Source organism: Chiloscyllium plagiosum, unplaced genomic scaffold (assembly GCF_037043375.1).
Source record: "Chiloscyllium plagiosum isolate Xiang-an unplaced genomic scaffold, Cpla_swu_hap1 HiC_scaffold_26, whole genome shotgun sequence".
NCBI classification, from domain to species: Eukaryota; Metazoa; Chordata; class Chondrichthyes; order Orectolobiformes; family Hemiscylliidae; genus Chiloscyllium; species Chiloscyllium plagiosum.
The window spans coordinates 13,986,875-14,008,245 of record NW_028270164.1 but is presented as its reverse complement, the minus strand read 5'-3'; the positions used below and the strand labels follow the sequence as shown (position 1 = coordinate 14,008,245).

At 43.2% G+C, this 21,371-nt stretch overlaps 1 protein-coding gene across 1 annotated transcript in view; it reads right to left on the bottom strand.

The window, feature by feature from the left end:
* Positions 1–589: 589 nt before the first annotated feature.
* LOC122563082 (uncharacterized) overlaps positions 590–21,371 on the bottom strand; it is a 30,053-nt gene continuing 9,271 nt past the window's right edge. Inside the window, exons 5-12 of the mRNA XM_087973388.1 lie at positions 20,562–20,649; positions 16,237–16,334; positions 14,051–14,136; positions 11,072–11,386; positions 10,615–10,938; positions 6,399–6,492; positions 2,274–2,364; positions 590–777 (exon numbers count right to left, since the gene is read on the bottom strand). Coding sequence (XP_087829514.1) covers positions 2,274–2,364; positions 6,399–6,492; positions 10,615–10,938; positions 11,072–11,386; positions 14,051–14,136; positions 16,237–16,334; positions 20,562–20,649 — 1,096 coding nt within the window. The 3' untranslated portion in view covers positions 590–777. The remainder of the gene's footprint in view (positions 778–2,273; positions 2,365–6,398; positions 6,493–10,614; positions 10,939–11,071; positions 11,387–14,050; positions 14,137–16,236; positions 16,335–20,561; positions 20,650–21,371) is intronic.

Below are 21,371 nucleotides of genomic sequence, written 5' to 3'. Positions count from 1 at the left end.
TGAGGAATGAATGCTTGCTCGAACACCAGGAGAACCTCTATTCTGTAAATAGTTTACATATGGTGCCATTCCTAAAGGGGGAACAGGTTCTCAGTTTATCACCTCATCGACACTGTCTCACCTGCCACAGCACAGCATTACTTCTCTCTGCTGGGCAGTGGGATCCAGCTGAATCTTAACCCCGAAGGGGAACTGGAACCCCCAACATGCTGCCATCAGAAGTGAGAGTGCAGCCACATGAGCTGCTGCTGATAGTTCCAAATACAGTTCCCGGGTGTCACTTCAACTTGATGCTGACTTGCTTCTTCTCTGACAGCTCAAACAGATCATATCAGGAAATGGCTGCAGGCAATATTTACAGATATTTCATTGTACAACTGATCTCCACTCTATCCCCAATATCTGTCCAAACTCTGGTCACAACAGTCACGTACTGAATTTAAAATTCCATCTGTTAGAAAAATGCAAATTCTCCATCAATCAAATGCTGTTTTAATTTTGCAGGGATTTTTGGAGTTGTTGCAATGTTTCTGCATGCTGTGGGTAGTATTTTATGAACCTGCTCATTTTCAAAGTACAGTGTAAACCATTGGCTTTATTCAGAACTGACAATGAAACAAATGGAGTCCATTTTATCAATTACAGTTTTCCAGAGAGAGATAATAAACAAACATTGTTTACATCACACTTACTGATGCTGTTGGTCTGTATCCTGTAACAGCAGACTCTATCTGTGATGCAGAATGATCCTTCTTTCTCTCTTTAATGTTGCTGTTCCTGTGGATCCAATGATCTTTTGTCATCTCACCATTTCTGTTCATTCTCCCTCTATAGCCATTATGTCCCTAATTTCCCATCAGAGCCCATGTCTATTACAAAGCCCTTATTAGCCCTAACCCTCCCCATGTGAATAACAAAGTGACAGTGACTTGGGATAACCCACCTCTTGTTGTTCTCTGGTGCCTCCTATGTTCATGAGAGCCCCAGAAAGGGGGATTCGATGCTGTGTTTCCTCTTTAGATCTGACAAGGCTCAGGTTTCTGTGTTTAAATGTTTATTAATATCTGCATGGGAGCTGTACATACCAACAACTGCTGAACAGATCAATTCATTCGAATAGCAACAAATATATTTTATTATTTTAACAGACAACAAGGTTTCGTCCAATCAAACATTTACACACTAACTCACTTGCCTCTCTACCCAAAGACATTTACATTGTCTTCATTCCAGATTAGGATGGCATGGTGGCACAGTGGTTAGCACTGCTGCCTCACTGCACCAGAGACCCAGGTTCAATTCCCACCTCAGGCGACTGACTGTGTGGAGTTTGTACATTCACCCTGTGTCTGTGTGGGTTTTCTCCCACAGTCCAAAAATGTGCAGGTTAGGTGAATTGGCCAGGCTAAATTGCCTGTAGTGTTAGGTGCAGGGGTAAACATAGGGGAATGGGAATGGGCGCTTCTGTGGGTCGGTGTGGACTTGTTGGGCCGAAGGGTCCTGTTTCCACACTGTAAGTAATCTAATCTTAAAAAAGGACACAGGACTATATTATCCAATGAGATTTAAACGAGGACAGGGTGAACAGCCAAGGTCTTTTTACTCTCTGGGTGTGTCCAGAACTAGAGGGCATAGGTTGATGGTAAGAGGTAAAAGATTTCAAAAGGACCTGAGGAGTAAGTTTTTCATACAGAGGGTTGTGTGTGTATGAAACGAGCTGCCAGAGGAAGTGATAGAGGTTGGGTTTGTGAGTTTCGGTTCTTATGAAGAAGCAGCGCTTCGAAAGCTGGTGCCTCCAAACAAACCTGTTGGATTATAACCTGGTGTTGTGTGATTTTTAACTTTGTCCACCCCATTCCAACACCAGCACCTCCAAATCTTGAATATGCTCAAGGCTGGAGTAGGCCATTCAGCCCCTCGAGGCTCCTTCAACATTCACCTGGATCAGAGCAGATCTTCTACCTGAATACCATTTTTCTAGCACTCCAACCTCCCCCCCACCCATGTCCCTCCCTATCTTTATTACCCAGAACATTATTGATCTCTGTTTTGAATATACTCAAGGCTGGAGCCCCCAGAGCTCTCTGGGGCAGAGAATTCCAACAAACCATCACCCTCTGAGTGAAGAAATTCCTGCTCATCTCAGTCCCAAATGGTCAACCCATTCTTCTCAAACTGTGTCTCTTGCTTCGAAACCCCTCCACCCAGGGCCACCTCATTGATGGGGAACTTAGAGTGCTCAAAATCATTCGTGTAAAGGCCATGATGCTCACCTAATGTTTTTGTGTAAACATTGTGACTGAAACAGAACAAATCACCAGGAGAGTGAAGAGTACCCAGCGTATCACATCCCAGACAACGTAACTGTGTAAAACAGAAGAAATACAAAATCATTTGAAGGAAACAAAACTGCTTGATGTTTCAAACATTTATCCCCTGTTTACACTGCAGTGCATTGTAGCAAAGTAAAGCAGCACAGCTCAGGGAGTAATGTGGGAAACTTAAATTACAGTTTAATTTATTACTGACATGTACAACAGATAACGATCAAATGAGACACATTTCAATTGCACATCTTTTTCTTTTAATCATTCATGGGATGAGGACGTCACTGGCTAGGCCAGCATGTGTTGTCCATCCCTAATTACCCAGAGGGCACTTAAGAGTGAACCTCATTGCTGTTGGTCTGGAGTCACATGTATTCCAGACCAGGTAAGGAAGGCAGTTTCCTTCCCTGAAGGACATGGATTCATGGCCATTGGTAGACTCTTAATCCCAGATATTTATTGAATTCAAATTCCACCATCTGCCACAGCAGAATTTGAATCCAGTCCAGCAATAGTACCACAAAATCATCACTACCCCACTGCCTCCTATAATGGTATTTATACCTGATGAGGCAGTCTTTCTGTTAGCTCCTGTCAGATGTAGACAAGGCGTGGCTATTGTAGTCCTGACAAATCGACAGATGTTCAGAACAGCTTCTGGTCTAAATGCATCTTACAGCCACAGATATGAACAACAGATAAAGGTCAAATGAAACAAGTTTCAGTGATATGTCCTGAAATGTTCAACGTGTGGATTATCACATTAAATGGTTGGACATTTGCAGGAGCACTGCAGTCTGGTGTAATATTCCAGTGGGTGAGATGTCTCTTCAGTCAGTGAGGAACTCAGAATATCATCATCCCACACTGCTCCTGCACCTTCTAACAGACCAATTGTATCCAGCTGGAACCAGACAGCCTTCCACCCCCTCAGTTTGGGAATAATGTATAAGATGAAAGAATGAAGAAGGAGAAAATGACAGAGAATGTGATGTCCAATAATTCTCCAGAACATCCTGGCTTAAAAAAAGCTGTCATTGCTGGTCTTTGATAAATACCGTGAGCTGAGATAAATAATGAAGTATTGAATTTTAATGCTGAAAACTGCACCTGAATCTGGGAGGTTGCAAACAGAAAGTTGGTACTTCCTGTTATGAATTTCCAATTAGATAAATAACAACATTGTAAGAAAGGCAATGGAAGTTCAGAACTAGAGGCATAAGAATAAGAACTTGGAGCAGGAGTAGGCCATCCGGCCCTTCGAGCCTGCTCCTCCATTCAATAAGATCATGGCTGATCTTTTCATGGTCTCTGTTCCAGTCACCCGCCCTCTCACCATCCCCTTAATTCCTTTATTGTTCAAAATAATCTGTCTTAGCTTTAAAACCATTCACTGAAGGAGCGTCAACTACTTCACTGGGCAGGGAATTCCATCAATTCACAACCCTCTGGGTGAAGAAATTCCTTCTTAATTCAATCCTAAATCTGCTGCCCATCATTTTGAGTATGTCCTTGTTTCACCTGCCAGTGGAAATATCCTCTCCACAACTCTCTTATCTACTCCCTTCATAATTTTATATCTTTTGGTAAAATCCTCTTTCATTCTTCTGAATTCCAATGAATATAATCCCAGCCTACTCAGTCTCTTTCATAAGCCAACCCCCTGAACTCCTGAATCAACCTGGTGAACCTCTTCCGCAGTCCCTCCAATGCCAGTGTATCCTTTCTCAAGTATGGAGACCAAAACTGTACCCTGTACTCCAGGTGAGGCCTCACCAGCACCTGATACAGCTGCAATAGAACCTCTCTGCTTTTAAATTCAATCCCTTTAGCAATGAAGGACAAAATTCCATTTGCCTTCTTAATTACCTGATGTACCTGCAGACCAACCTTCTGTGATTCATGCACAAGAACACCCAGGTCCTTCTGCATAGCAGCATGATGCAACTTTTTACCGTTCAAGTAATAGTCCTTGTTACTGATTCTCCTACCCAAATGTATGACTTCACAATTATTAAAAATGTATTCCATCTGCCAGACCTTTGCCAATCACATAAGGTATCTATGTTCCTCTGCAAAGTTTCACAGTCCTCTGCACACTTTGCTCTGCCACTCACCTTAGTGTCATCTGCAAACTTTGACTAACTACATGTGGTCCCCAACTCTAAATTATCTATATAATTTGTAAATAATTGTGGTCCCAACATTGATCCCTGAGGCACACAAGTAGTTACTGATTGTCAACTAGAATAGCATTCATTTATCCTCACTCTTTGCTTCCTGTTAGTTAACCAATCCTCTATCCTCTAATACTTTACCCATAATGCCATGCATCTTTATCATATGCAGCAACCTCTTCTGTAGCACCTTATCAAAGGCCTTTTTGAAATCCAGGTACACTACATCTACTGGGTCCCCACTGTCCATAGTGCTCATAATATCTCCATAGAATTCCAAAAGGTTAGTTAAGCATAACCTGCCCTTCATGAACCCACGCTGCGATTGCCTAACAGATTTCTATCGAGATTTCTTGTTATTTCTTCTTTGATAATGGGCTCAAGCAACTTCCCCATGACAGGTTCAGCTAACCAGTCTATAATTCCCCATCTTTTATCTACTGTCCTTTTTTAAACAGTGGCGTCATATTTGCTGTTTTCCAATCTGCTGGAACTGCCCCAGTCTCCAGCGAATTTTGGAAAATCACCACAAGTGCACTTGTTATTTCTCTCACCATCTCTTTTAGCACCCAGGGATGCATTCCATCAGGGCCAGGAGGCTTATCTGTTCTTAGCTCCATTAGCTTGCCCAACACTAGCTCTTCCATAATAATGATTGTTCCCAGGGCCTCACCTACCTCCATCTCTTTGTCAGTTACTGGTATGTTATTTGTGTCCTCCACTGTGAAGACTGACACAAATTTCCCTTTCCCCCAACTCGCTAGTTGAAAGTCCTAGTGAACACAGTGTTTCTTTTTTGCTCGAACACTGGTCCAGATCGGTTCAGGTGGAGACCGTCCCATCAGTGCAGGTCCTTCCTGTTCCAAAGCTGATGCCAATGCCCCATGAATGGAACTCCTCTTTCCCGCACCACTCCTTTAGCCACATGTTTACTTCCCTAATTTTCTTATCCCAAAGCCAATTTGCACATGATTTGGGTAGTAATCTAGAGATGAAAACCCTCGAGAACCTGTTCCTTAATTTCGTTCCTAGTGGTTGATAATACTCAGACAGGTAATAGCCTTTGCCTATGTTGTTGGAGGACAATAACTGGACCCTCCCCCTCCCACTCCAAATCCTTTCAAGCCGGTCAGAGATGTCCTGCACCCTGGCAGCAGGCTGACAACACACCATACGGGACTCCGGATCAGTCTTGCAAAGGATGCTATCTATCCCACTAATTATAGAATCCCCTATAACGACCACTTGTCTTTTAGCTCTCCCCTCTTGAATGGCCTTCTGCACCATGGTGCAGTGGTCAGCTAGCTCACCATCCCCACAGCCCTTTTCCTCATCCACACCGGGAGCAAGCATCTCATACCTGTTGGAAAAGGTTAAAAGCTGAGACTCCTTCATTCCTGAACTCAGAATCCCCCTACCTGCCTCACTCAACACACCCTTTTGCCTCTGATCACAGATTTGAATTACTTAATCTACCAGGTGCGACTGCCTCCTGAAACAAAGGGACCTAAGGGGCATCTTTTTCACAGAGAGTGGTGCATTATGGAATGAGCTGCCAGAGAAAGTGGTGGAGGCTGGGACAATTATGACATTTAAAAGGCATCTGGATGGGTATATGCACAGGAAGGTTTTAGAGGGATATGGGTCAAGAATTAGTCAATGGGATTAGATTAGTTTAGGATATCTGGTCAGTATGGATGAGTTGAACAAAAGTGTCTGTTTCCACACATATATCTCTATGACTGTTTGACTCTATAATTGCGCTGTACACAATCATCCACCATTTCCATTTTGATAAATCATAGTCTGAAATGGAAAATTATTGGAATCCTTTATGCTAAATCACTTATTCTCACTTGGAATCAATGAAATATTGACAATGAAAATGGCCTACCTTTTAGTGACAGACTTAGATTCTGAAGGTGTTGTTGTTGTTCGTGACGTTGTTGGCGAAATTGTTGAGGAATTGTCACAAAAATATTCCTCTCCTATTGAGACATAAGAAAATATTCAGTTTCATCTGAGTCTCACTTGCAGACAACCGAAGAGCTCTCCTCACCAATGGAACCTCACGGCTTGTTGTGAACATTGAAATTTATTGAATTCATTTCTCTTTAACCTCCCCCCGCCCCCGACCTCTGTCGAGAATGATGTGGTAGTGACCTACCTTGAACATAATTTGTGTTGTGTTCCTCGCCTGGACATTGATGCGACTGCATTCTTATTAAAATATTTGAAATGCTGAGGTTGGTGGGACTGTATTCCTGAGGTTCCCTTTCTCATCCTTGTCAAACATAAAGGAATGTTCCAGACACTGAGCTGGTCACTCTCCCCGCTGGACAATGTATTCCTTGGGGAATCCAGTAGTCTCTCCTGTTATATCCTGTGATTGCTGGGTGACCTTTCAATGTGGTTTGGATTTTTGCCTCCACCATGGTATTTCTACCTAAAAAGGCTGGAGTTATGTTTGCTCCTTAAATATGAGTCGACAGGCAGGAGGCTGGAATGACACAGCAAGCCAGGCAGCATCAGGAGGTGGAGAAGTCAATGTTTTGAGTGTAACCCTTCTTCAGGGCTGGGGGTGGGGTGAGGGGAGCCATGGATAAAGGGGATGGGGTGATATAAGAGTGTTTTGGGTGGGGAGAGGGGAGGATTGGTGAGGTAGTGAAAGCTGAACACTGGTTAGAGGGTACGGCCTGGTTTGGCGATGGAAAGGATGTGTCCAGTTGGTGGCTGGAAGGAAGGGTCAGTCAGAGGCATGGAAGGGAGGGGGGAGCTGGAAAAGAAGTTGGAAGATGGATAGGGAGGTTATTTGAAATTAGAGACTTCATTGTTGAGTCCTCCGGGCTGTACGCTGCCCAGGCAGAAGATAAAGTGTTCTTCCTCAAATTTGCGATCTGATTCACTGTGGTAATGGAGGAGGCTGAGAATAGACATGTCGGAAATGGAGTGGGAAAGGGAATTAAAATGGGCAGTGACCTGGGGGTTTAGTTGGCCCCTTCAGGCCTAGATGATTTGCTCAGCGAACCATTCCCTAAGTTAACGTTTGGTTTCCGCGATGTAGAGAAGACCACATCGGGTGCAGTGGATACATAAACTCGGTTGGAGGAGAGGCAGGTGAACCTTTGTCTCACCTGGAAGGACTGTTTTGGGGCTGGATGGAGTTGAGGGGGGTGGTGTACCAGCAGGTTTTGCATCTTTTATAGTTACAGGGGAAGGTAATGGGGGTTTGGGGATTTGGTGGTGATAGTGGCGGGAACCAACAAGTGATGAAGGCAACGGTGTTTGTGGAAGATGGAGGGGGGTGGGGACAGGAAGATATTCTTGATCGTGATGTCTAGTTGATGTTCACAAAAGTGTTTAAGGATGATATGTTGGAGGCGGAGACTGGGGTGGAAGGTAAGGACAAGGGACACCCTGTCCTTATTGTGTTTGGTGAGGGGGTGGGGGGAGCAGTTTTAGAGCAGTGGAGCAGGAAATGGAGGAGGTATGCTGTAGTGCTGTCTGGATGAGAGGTGAGTGGGAGTGTGGTGGGTCAGACCCTTAAACGTGAGGACGAGGCATGGATTTGTAGTAATGTCAAATCAGTGTCTGTCCTAAGCATATCTCAAAGTCACAGGCACTTCAGGGACTCCTACAGAGTTAAAGAGATGTAGAGCACAGAAACAGACCCTTCAGTCCAACTCATACATGCCGACCCGATATCTTAAACTGATCTAGTCCCATTTGCCAGCCCTTGTCCCTTATCCCTCTAAACCCTTGCTATTCATGCCTTCTTTATGTTCAAAATCACACAACACCAGGTTGTAGTCCAACAGGTTTATTTGGAAGCACTAGCTTTCGAAGTGCTGCTCCTTCATCAGGTGGTTGTGAAGCAGGACCATAAGACACAGAATTTATCGCAAAAGATTACAGTGTCATGCAGCCAGTCCAACCCCGGCTCCTCCAAATCATGACTTTCACCTGTTGGATTTGTACCAGTCTCCACCACTTATCTGGCAGCTCAGTGCATACACGCACAAAGCTTTGCTTTAAAACATTGCAACTTAGGTCACTTTTAAATCTTTCCCCTCTCACCATAAATCCATGTCCTTGTGTTCTGGATTCCCCCACTCCAGCGAAAAGACTTTGTCTATTTATCCTATCCATGGCTCTAATGATTTTATAAATCTCTATAAGGTCATCCCTCAGCCTCTGACGCTGCAGGGAAAACAGTCCCAGCCTATTCAGCCTCTGCCTATAGTTCAGATCCTTCAACCTTGTAGGATTTACAACTGTGCAGCAGCTCATGTGGCTGCACTCTCACTTTTGATGGCAGCATGTTGGGGGTTCCAGTTCCCCTTCGGGGTTAAAATTCAGCTGGATCCCTTGTAAATCTTTTCTGAATCCTTTCAAGTTTCACAACATCCTTCCCATAGGAGGGAGACCAGAATTGCACACAGCATTCCAAAAGTAGGCAAAAGTGAGGACTGCAGATGCTGGAAACCAGAGTTTAGATCACAGTGGTTCTGGAAAAGCACAGCAGGTCAGGCAGCATCCGAGGAGCAGGAAAATCGATGTTTCGGGCAAAAGCCAATCTTGATAAAGGGCTTTTGCCCAGAACATCGATTTTCCTGCTCCTCAGATGCTGCCTGACCTGTTATGCTTTTCCAGCACCACTCCGCATTCCAAAAGTAGCCAAACCAATGTCCTGTACAGCGGCAACATGATCTCCCAACTCCTGTGTCAATGCTCTGACCAATAAAGGAGGGCATACTAAACATGCACTCCAAGGTCTCTTTGTTCAGCAACACGCTTCACGACCTTTTCATTAAGTGTATAAGTCCTGCTAAGATTTGCTTTTCTAAATGCAGCACTTCACATTTATCTAAATTAAACTCCATCGACTATTCCTCGGCCCATTGGCCCGTCTGATCAAGATCTGTTGTCCTCTGAGATAACCTTCTTCGTTGTCCACTTCACCTCCAATGTTGGTGTCATCTGTAAATTTACTAACCATACCTCCTATATTCAAATCCAAATTATTTATATAAGTGATGAAAAGCAGTTGACCCAACACCAATCCTTGTGGCACTCCACTGATCACAGGCCTCCAGTCTGAAAAGCAACCCTCCACACCACCCTCTGTCTTCTACCTTTGAGCCAGTTCTATATCCAAATGGCTAGTTTTCCCTCTAATCCATGTGATCTAACCTTGCTTATCAGTGTAACATGTTGAACCTTGTTGAGCGCTTTACTGCAGTCCATGTAGACCACATCCACTGCATGCCCTCATTAATTGTCTTTGTTACTTCTTCAAAAAACTCAATCAAGTTTGTGAGACATGATTTTTCATGCACAAGACCATGTTGATCATCCCTAATCAGTCCTTGCCTTTCCAAATACATATGAATCAGGTCCCTCAGGATACCCTCCAACAACTTGCCCAACACCAATGTCAGGCTCTCCAGCCTATAGTTCCCTAGCCTTTCCTGACCAACTTTCTTAAATATGGCCTTGCATTAGCCCATCTCCAGTTTTGCGGCACCTCACCTGTGACTATCTTTAGTATGAATAGCATTACTTCTCTCTGCTGGGCAGTGGGATCCAGCTGAATTTTAACCCCGAAGGGGAACTGGAACCCCCAACATGCTGCCATCAAAAGTGAGAGTGCAGCCACATGAGCTGCTGCTGATAGTTCCAAATACAGTTCCCGGGTGTCACTTCGACTTGATGCTGACTTGCTTCTTCTCTGACAGCTCAAACAGACCATATCAGGAAATGGCTGCAGGCAATATTTACAGATATTTCATTGTACAACTGATCTCCACTCTATCCCCAATATCTGTCCGAAATCTGGACACAACAGTCACGGACTGAATTTGATAATTCCATTACTTAGAAAAATGCAAATCATTCGTCAATCAAATATTGTTTTAATTTGCAGAGATTATTGGAGTTTTTGAGATGTCTATGCATGCTGTGGATAGTATTTTATGCACCTCCTCATTTTCCAAGCACAGTGCAAAGAGTTGGCTTTGTTCAGAACAGACAAGAAGACAAATGGAGTGCATTTTCTCAATTACAGTTTCCCAGAGTGAGATAATAAACATTGTTTACATCACACTTACTGATGCTGTTGGTCTGTATCCTGTAACTGCAGTTCTTCTCTCTTACATTGTTGACTGACACATGAACAATTTCACTGGGTTTTGTTCCCTGAGTATTTGAGGCTGTGCAGTAATATTGATGATGTCGCTGTGTGAAGGATTGACAATGTAGATCCAGTTTATTGGTGTAAGAGATCTTTGAATCTTGAGATGGCATCTTCTCAGACCATGTGTAGTGAATGGGGAGGGATCCCTGGGCAGACTCACAGGAGACTGTCACTGAACCCCCAGAACATGAGACATTTGTTTGGGATAAATATTGAAGCCCAGGAACAGAAACGGCTTCTGTGGGAAAGAAACAATTATTGAGAGATCAAAGATCAAATATCCTCCAAAACTTTGTCATGTTTCTTCCTGAATAAAACACTGATCAAATATATCAGGAGAGAGTAATTTTAAAAATCACTGAGACATTTACCGTCAGAGATGTTCAGCTTTACATTAAACATTGGGTCAAGGCCAGGAGTCTCGATCCCACAGCTGTACCATCCTGCATCTCCCCATTGAAGATTCGTGATTGTGACAAGAAATATTCCTTGTGTTTGGTTATCAGTGATTGATATTCTCCCATTTGGCCAATTTGTCGTTGCTATAACCTTACACTGACGAGTCCATCCATGACACCAATATTTCATGCTTGGCTGGTACCTCCGTGCTTCATAGTGACAAGATATTGTGATCGCTCTTCCCAAAATTCCCATTGCATTTTTTTCTGCCCATAAAGCACCTGAAACTGAGGATAAATCATGTCAAACATTTGACGAGTAGAAAATGCTTAATACACAGAGACATATTTTAATTAGCTACATTCCATCCACCTCACGATGAGGACAACTGGTGTGGCGCGGTGGCTCAGTGGTTAGCACTGCTGCCTCACAGCGCCAGGTACCTGGATTCGATTCCCACCTCGGGCAACTGTCTGTGTGGAGTTTGCACATTATCCCTGTGTCTGTGTGGGTTTCCTCCGGGTGCTCAGGTTTCCTCCCACAGTCCAAAGATGTGCAGGCCAGCTGAAATTGGCCATGCTGAATTGCCCATAGTGTTAGGTGCATTAGTCAGGGATAAATATAGGGTAGCAGTCTGGGTCGGTTACTCTTCAGAGGGTCGGTGTGGACTTGTTGGGCCGAAGGGCCTTTTCCACACTGTAGGGAATCTTGTCCCTTAACAGAGTCTCAGGGTGTTCCAAATTCCCAGGGAATGATTGAAACAGTCGGGATACTTTATTACACCACTGGTCGAGGCTAGCCACAATCTTGAAATTGGGTTTGTGCTGCCCGCTGTGGGCTCTGACTCCACCGTGTGTGACATCATCGAAATGTTGCCCCCCCCCCCCCACCCACGGAGAGCAGCCTGAGTGACAGGCCTGGATTGGAGTCGGCTGGGGATCAGTGTGAAGGAGGGTACAGGTGCTGAAGAATCTTTACTCCGACCGGAGAAGGAGGGTTTAATCCAGGGAGGAGAGAGGGTGTGTGTAGACTCATGGTGGGCTCAGGGGCTGCATTTTCAGGGCTCAACGTGTAGATACAACAGGTGACCCAGGCAAAATGATGAGAGACCTCAAGTGGGAAAGGAAGAGAATTGAAGTTCAGCAAGGGATGGTTCATGAGGGGAGAGAGAGATCAATGTGCAGGATCTAGAGGGCAGTAAAGGTAGGATTATTTGTAATCACATATTGTTGTCATTGTATGGATAATAAAATAACAGAGCTAATTTACTGATTGTTCTGGATGAGATGCTTCATGGGAAAATGTTTAAATTGCTGCCATGTTTTGTCCTGGTTTGGAAGAGGAGCAGCCTGTTGATGACTGGATAGTCTTTACTTCAATAAATTTCTAATGAAAGGCTTATCCAGAAACGTCGACTCTTCTGCTCCTCGGGTTCTGCCTGACAGGCTGTGCTTTTCCAGTGCCACTATTTGTCTCTGATCTCCAGCATCTGCAGTCCACAATTTCTCCTTTCCTTCAATAGCTACCAGACCTCCGGTCTCATTGAGAGAATAGCTGTTTGTGTGGGGAATGATTCTTGACTGAAACGACAGAATGGAATTGAAACGTAAAGTGGAGAGAAGAGAAAGGGAGACAGATACATGAATGTGGAAAGTTGATGGAAGTCAGGAGAAAGAGACCTTCTTGGAAAGAGGAAGCCTTGAAATAAAGGGGATTGTGAAACAGATGCACGCTTCAGTTCTCTGTCTGTAAAGTACTCTGCATGAAATGAGTGGGCATAAACCACAACATGTTCCAGGCAGATTTGATCTCACAGAATTCACTGAGTTGCAGTCAAGGGTAATGCAACATTGGGAATTTTAATAATGTGTGTTTGAAATTATCTTGACAAAATCTATCACAAAGAAGGAGAGGTGAAAATGTTGAACAATAGGTTTATTGCAATGTTACATTGCAATGTTAAAATCAATGGGATTGAAAAAGCATAAATAACTTCTTGTGGGAGGAGAAATATAAACTAACCACCTATTTTTATGCTAAAGCCTCATTAGAAAATATTGAATTAATGGTTTTTGAAAGGAAAATAAATAATAAAAAATCAAAATTGTTTTGTTTGGGGACTTCTGACCACCACTTTTTAGTCGATGTTGGACGTGAAGCAACATTAGAAGCTTGCAATAAATTAAAATAGGCTTTCATTTTAATTTTGCTGCTTACTCACTTCAACAAAATTGTGTTGTTCTCTTTATTTCATTCCAAATTGTTAATGCACCTGTACATTATTTGTTTACTGTATTCCACGGTAGAATAATACTTTTAAAGAAGATACAACATTCCCTTTAAATAACAAAGTCTTACATGAAAGCTAGTGTGCTTCCAATTAAACCTGTTGGACTATAACCTGGTGTTGTGTGATTTTTAACTTTACATATTTAGAGTTGCATGAAGCAGACAAAGTACATGCTGTGTCTGTTTTCTGCAGCTTGTTCTTCCAGGAACAGGTCATTCCTCTGAGCCAGTTGCTGTAATGTGAGCGGTGTGACTCAGCATTGGATAAGGCTGATCTGGAACCTCACCCACTCTTACTCCCTGCCCTGTGCATTTTGGAAAGATTTGCAGGTTGTTAATGAACCTGTTTGGCTTTGTGAGTATACACAATCCTTTGCAAAATGTGTTGGAGTGAGAATCGAACACTGAGCATTTGTCAGGGCAATAACAATGTTACTCACTGTGTCACAAGAGCTTCCTTTGTGCCTTTACATGTCTCCAAATATTGAAGCATTTCCACTGTATAAAGCATGGTGTGGAGGAGCCGATGTTGGACTGGGGTGGACAAAGTTAAAAATCACACAACACCAGCTTATAGTGTGATTTTTTTTTACTGTATAAAGCAGAGAGTGGACTTCAACAAACATTGATTATCTGAATATACAACTCGGATGGTCACTCACCAGGAATGGAACAAATGAAGAGAATCAAAGTCCACATCGTTTTATTCACAAAGATCAGTTCAGTTCTTGATGTCAGTCTCTCAACTCTTGTTTCTCACATTGGAATAAGTGTATAACGCAACGTCTACAAGAATTGAAATGAGGAAGAGGATATAGGAAGGCAGTTTCTGAAACTACAGTGAGCCAGATGATGAAAGCTGACTCTGAAGGAATTAGTCTCTTGTCAGTGATTTTTAACAGAGGAACTAAATTACTTTTCATTGAATGAATATAAAATTCTGAAATCAAGACAGTTTAAGAGTCAGCTGCTGTGGGTAATAGTGACCCAAGATCATCATTCAGACTGAAATCTCAGCTGCACTAGAAATGGTTCATTCTTCCACGTTAGCAACTTTTGACAAAGATTTTGCCAAAAATAGTTCTCTTCTATGAAAATTATTCCTGCAACTAACAATAGAGTTTTTATTAATATGTTGTCTTGGAGTCATGGCATACCACAATATGGAAAGAGACCCTTCAGTCCAACTTGTCCATACCTATAACGCCAAATAAAATGGGTCCCATCTGCTTGCACTGAGCCCAAAGCCTTCAATCATTTATTTATGCTCTTATCTAAATGCCTTTTAAATGTTGTAACTGTACCCACATCCACCACTTCCTCTGGAGGTTCATTCCCCATGTGCACCACTCGCTGTGAAGAAGTTTTCAAACATTCTCCTTTCAGCTTAGAAATATGGCCCTTCATCTTGAAATCCCTCCTCCAGGGAAAGGACACCCACCATTCACTTCTTCTGTAAACCTCATTATTTTATAAAGCTCAATAAGGTCTGCTCTCAACCTCCTATGCTCCATGGAAAAAAGTCCCAGCCTATCCAGCCTCTCCTTGTAATTCAAGCCCTCCATTCCCAGCAACTCCTGGTAAATTTCTTCTGAGTCCTCACCAGATTAATAATATTCTTCCTTTTATACAGAGACCAAAACTGGATAAATCCTCCCAAAGAGGTCTCACCAATGTTCGGTTCAAATGCAAAAACAGTCCCAAATCCTATACTCCAATAAGGTCTGAGCAATAAAGCAAGCAAGCTAAATCCTTTCTTAACCGCCCTAACAACATGTGCTGCCAGCTCCAATTAATTATTAACCAGAACCCCTATGTCTCTCTGTTCTACAACACTACCCAAAGCCTACTTTCAGTTGTGTAACTTTTTTTTGTTTTACCAAAATGCTATACCTCACATTTATCCAAACTAAACTCCATCTGCCACTCTTCAGCCCATTGAACCAATTGTCCAAGCTGCCTTTGTAACCTTAAATAATTTCTTCACATTCCACTATACCACCAATCTTGGTGTCATCCACAAATGTACTAACCCTGCCTCCCATATTCATATCTAAACCTTTTGTATAAATGACCAACAAATGTGGACTCTGCCCTGATCCCTGTGGAACACCCCTTGTCATAGGTCTTGAGTGTGAAAAACAATTCTCTATCAATCACGCTCTGTCTCCTGTCGTTCAGCTAATTTTGTATCCACTTGGCAAGCTCACCCTAAATCCATGTGATCTACCTTTACTAATTAGACTGCCATGCAGAATCTTGGGAAAGGCTTTACTCAAGTCCAAGTAAACAATATCTACTGTTCTGTCCTGATCAGTCTTCTTGATTACTTCCTCAACAAACTCAGTCAAGTTTGTGAGACAGGATTTCTCTCGCACTAAACTGTGTTGACTATTCCTGATTATTCCTTGCCTCACCAAATGCTTTCTGAATCCTACCTTTCAGAATTACCTCCAACAACTTACCTCCCACCGAAGTTAAATTCTCAGGTGTCTACTTGCCAGGCTTCTCCTTACATCCCTTCTAAAACAAAGGCACAACATTTGACACTTCCCAGTCATTCGATACCTCAACAGTATTTCTAATGATACAAATATGTCCGCAAGGGTCCCTCGATGTCCCACTAATTTCCCACGATGTCCAGGTCTAGCACAATCCATCACTGTAGCCATTGGTGCTCATCAGTTGATGGGTTTCATAGAGATGTCATTGGCCAAGTTTTGAGAGGATACTCCTTGTCTCCCAGCAGCTATCCCTGTATGTCCGGAGACTCTTGGGAAGGAGCAGGACCCGGTGATCTCTTTAATATCTCAGTATTGTGGGACCTCCCAGTATATCGAAGACGTACCTCCAAAATCTGGCATCGATGGTCACATACAGTTTGAGCATTGATGGAATGGAAGCCTTTCCTGTTCCCAAGCTCTGCAAGTTGGTGATGGGTACATTCTGAAAACAATGTGGGTGCAGCTTCTGCAATCCTACACCTGGGGTGAACCAGTGTTGGTGGGACATTCTCCTTCCTGGATTGAGTGTCTCTCCCTGTCACAACTCAGGGACAGACATGAATCGCTGTGATCCGGAGAAAATGGCATCAGAGACAGCTCGACTGCATTTGTGTGTCAGAGAGTGGGAGATACCACACAGCTGCTCAGTCACTCATTGAGAGTCTTTGATGTAGGGGAGAGTGGCTAGGGTTTCTGGACGTGTTTTGTCTGCTTGTCGGTGGACTGTGTTCATTGGGTACCTTTTTTTTAGAATAGACAGTATAGGTGATTTTCCTCTGTTCTGTGTATTTCCTCTGTGCTGCAGTGTGTGTTGGCTCATTGAAATAATGTTCTGATACAGCTTGATACAGTGTGATACAGGAAGTGACTTCACCACAGGAAATGACATCACCAACCTAAAGAAACACAAACATATAAATAGAAAGCAGGAATTATCAGCAGTGCTTCGCCTGAGGCCCACCAGGCCATACCGGGTAGGGTGAGAAATGTCTGGAAATGAACCTTCCAGCTCAGCGAACAAACCTACATCCAAAATGAGTGACATGTTGTTGAAGTGTAATTTGATGCCAGTGATAGGATTGACTCAGTGGATGCATGGTGGATGCAATTGCCCCTTCAAATTCATAGAATTTTACTCCTACCCCCCTTATCCTCCCTGTCCAAAGTATGAATAACTGACTCCACCCCCACTCTGCAATTGGGTGTCAGCCATTTTACACAGTTGTTGTGCAGTGACTGGGTCAGGATTGGTGAAGTGTCAACTCAGTGTCTTTGTGGCACAAACAGAAATTGCTGGAGAAATTCAGCAGGTCTGGGGACATCTGTGGGGAGAAAGCAAAGTTAATGTTTTGGATCCAGTGAACATTTTTCAAACTATTAGTAGGTTCGATAAGGTGCTCCATGTGCTGCAGACATGGGGCGTGCGGTGTTTCTGTGAATTAACAGCAGACTCTGCCTGTGATGCAGAATGCTCCTTCTTCCTCTCTTTATTGTTGCTGTCCCTGTGGATCCAATGATCTTTTGTCACCTCACCATTTCTGTTCATCCTCTCTCTATAGCCATTATGTCCCTAATTTCCCATCAGAGCCATGTCTTTGAGAACTGCAAAGCCCTTAAGGGCCCCAACCTTCCCCAACCTTGAAGGATAAAGTGACAGTGACCTGGGATAACCCACATCCTGTTGCTCTCTGACACCTCCTGTTCTGTGAGAACACCCGAAAGAGTAATTGTATGTTTTATTTCCTCTTTAGACCAGATCAGATTCAGGTTTTTTTATTAAGTATTTATTAATGCATGCTTGGGAGCTATACAGATCAAAAAATGGTGAATGTGTGAAATCTTTAGGAGAGCAACAAAGATTTTATTCTATGCTGTTCTATCTTAACAGCATTGTCAGAATGACATTGACGTGGGATGGTGCCATAGAGCTATATGCCGACCCCCTTTCTACTCAGTGCCTCCCATTATGACAAGCTGTCACTTTGAACTCTGAGGTAAAACACAATGCAGCTCCCAGAGACTGGCAGCCTGCAGCTTACAGTGACAGGGCTCTGAGTTTAACTGCGATGGAAGCGCAGTGACTGGCAGCCTGCAGCTTACAGTGACAGGGCTCTGAGTTTAACTGCGATGGAAAGCACAGAGCCTGGCAGCCTGCAGCTTACAGTGACAGGGCTCTGTGTTTAACTGCGATGAAAAGCACAGAGCCTGGCAGCCTGCAGCTTACAGTGACAGGGCTCTGTGTTTAACTGCGATGGAAAGCGCAGAGACTGGCAGTCTGCAGCTTACAGTGACAGGGCTCTGTGTTTAACTGCGATGAAAAGCACAGAGCCTGGCAGCCTGCAGCTTACAGTGACAGGGCTCTGTGTTTTACTGCGATGGAAAGTGCAGAGACTGGCAGTCTGCAGCTTACAGTGACAGGGCTCTGTGTTTAACTGCGATGGAAAGCGCAGAGCCTGGCAGCCTGCAGCTTACAGTGACAGGGCTCTGTGTTTTACTGCGATGGAAAGTGCAGAGACTGGCAGTCTGCAGCTTACAGTGACAGGGCTCTGTGTTTAACTGTGATGAAAAGCACAGAGCCTGGCAGCCTACAAACTAGTGTCCCAGAGCTCCACATTCTACTGGTGTGAGAGCTGGACTGAGAGCAGGTCTGGTGATGAGGGGAAGGCTGACGGTTTGCCCATGATGACTTGAGTGGATATTGAGTGGAGGAGGATTGTCTCCAGGGGTTGTGCAGGGATATGGTGGTGAAGTCAGATGAAGTCTGGGTGAAGTATGAGACAAGCAATCAGTGAGTAGCATTCACCAGCTAGCTGCTGTGATTAACACACTGGGAATTTGCACTGTCTCATTTTTGGAGGCAAAGGAAGAATTGGGAAATTGTGAATAAATACTGAGTATTCGGTTAATAATGAGATCCAAATGCATGGACATAAATTGGTCAGAACTCAGTCGTGAGATTCTGAAGTTGCCGTTTATACACTTGAAGAGAAAATTGGAAAATCATTTCTCGATAAGAAATTCTTTGTGTATTTTCCCAACTTCTTGGAATTTTCCACATCGTTCTAGGAAGAGAAAAAAACCGACCCATCTCCCTCTTTCTCTGTGAGAGTCTCCCATTCTCGTTAAAAGTCAATATTGCTCTATCCCATAGAAAAGTGGGAGGTATCATTGGAGACACCGTTTCTAGTGAATGAGTAATGCAAATTGCTTATTTCTTAAAGAAAGAGACTCCTATTGACATACATTATGACAAAATAAAATGAAGTATAAATCTGCAATGTTGTATTGCACAAACAAATTTTAATCAATGTAGATATTCAAAGTAGTGGTTCCAGTGATCATTTCAGTCGCTGGTTCCTCTTCCACTCCATTAATGGAAAATTATTTTCTGACAAAATGTCATTTCTCATACAGAATTAAGAAAATAAATGTGCAATGTGAGACAGATAATGAATATTCAAACAAGATGCAAAATTCCAGCCGGTGTCAAAGGAGCAGAAAGTCTTCATTTTCCCACATTCGTCAAGGTGAGAGCATCAGATTCAATGAGTAACTGGAAAGAAATATCAGATACATTGAGACAGAGAGCGATGCCTTATTGGTCATGTTAGTTTTGAATTAAAGTCTGGACATGGCAATAAACTGAGCAAAGCTCGAGATGAACTGGAGCTATGTCCAGATCACACTCCTCCTTCCCCATCACCTATTGCACATGTGCTGGGAAAATAATCCAGAACAATTCCACTTAAAGACGTCACACATTATTTTATCACAGAGAGTTAACGTTTCCCTGCAGTTAAGCTGGTGAGCAGTTGACCGCAGAAGTAGGTTAAGACATACAACACAGCGGCAATTACAGTCCAATCAACATCAAGTTTGATCAGGTATTCAGTGAGATCAGGGGTGATCTGATAATCTTCAATCTCACTTTTCTGCCTGTTCCCCATCATCATGATTTGCTGACTGATTAAACACCAGACTATCTCAGCCTTGAGTGCACTTAATGGCACAGCCTCATCAATCCACTTTGGTAACTAATTCTATAGATTCACAATCACCTTAGAGATATAACTTCTCCTCATCTCAGTCTGAAATGTATGATCCCTTGATCTGAGATGATGCCGTCTGGTCCTAGACACACCCCGTCAAGTCCTCTCCTCAGAAAATAGTCCCTCCATACCTTAGATCAGCCTATTGTCCAGCCTTGATCCCTCCTCAGGACATAAAAGATTGAGGATGCTCTGTACAATACCATTATACAATGTTTTTGAAATACGGTCATGGAGAGAGATGAGGCAGGATCAGAGTTGGCCATTCTGACCCTCAAGCTCCTTCAGTATTCACCTGGATCATTGCAGATCATCTCCCTGAATATCATTTTTCTTGCACTAACCCCAAGTCCCTCCATATCTTTATTACCCAGAACATTATTGATCTCTGTTTTGAATATACTCAAGGCTGGTCCCTCCAGAGCTCTCTGGGGCAGAGAATTCCAACAAACCATCACCCTCTGAGTGAAGAAATTCCTGCTCATCTCAGTCCCAAATGGTCAACCCATTCTTCTCAAACTGTGTCACCTGCTTCGAAACCCCTCCACCCAGGGCCACCTCATTGATGGGGAACTTAGAGCGCTCAAAATCATTCGTGTAAAGGCCATGATGCTCACCTAATGTTTTCGTGTAAACATTGTGACTGAAACAGAACAAATCACCAGGAGAGTGAAGAGTACCCAGCGTATCACATCCCAGACAACGCAACTGTGTAAAACAGAAGAAATACAAAATCATTTGAAGGAAACAAGACTGCTTGATGTTTCAAACATTTATCCCCTGTTTACACTGCAGTATATTGTATCAAAATAAAGCAGCACAGCTCAGGGAGTTAAGTGGGAAAATTAAATTACAGTTTAATTTATGATTGACTTGAACAACATATAAAGACCAAATGCAACAAGTTTCAGTAGCACATCCTGTCATGCTCAGCATCTTGTTATCAATGAGGATTATTAGATGTGGATGGATATTTGCAGGAGCACTGCAGTCTGGTGTAATATTCCAGTGGGTGAGAAGTCCCTTCAGTGAGTGAGGAACTCAGAATATCATCATCCCACACTGCTCCTGCACCTTCTAACAGGCAAGGCTTAACCAGCTGGAACCAGACAGCCTCCCACCCGCTCAGTTTGGGAATAATGTTTAACATGAGTGACCGGAGGAGGAGATGGTGATAGAGAGTGTAATGTCCCTGGCAGTGATACTCCAGACAGCCTGGCTCAACAAAATCTGTCATTTCTTTGGAAAATACAACGTCACGAGCTTAGATGAATAATGAAGCATTTAACCTGGGACGTGGCAGGCAGATAATTGGCACTTCATTTGATGAATTTCTAATAACATAAATAGCAACATTGTAACTATCACGACGTGGAAATTGAACCCCTCTGCTAATTAAAACTAAAATTAAAACACCCAGAAAAGCTCAC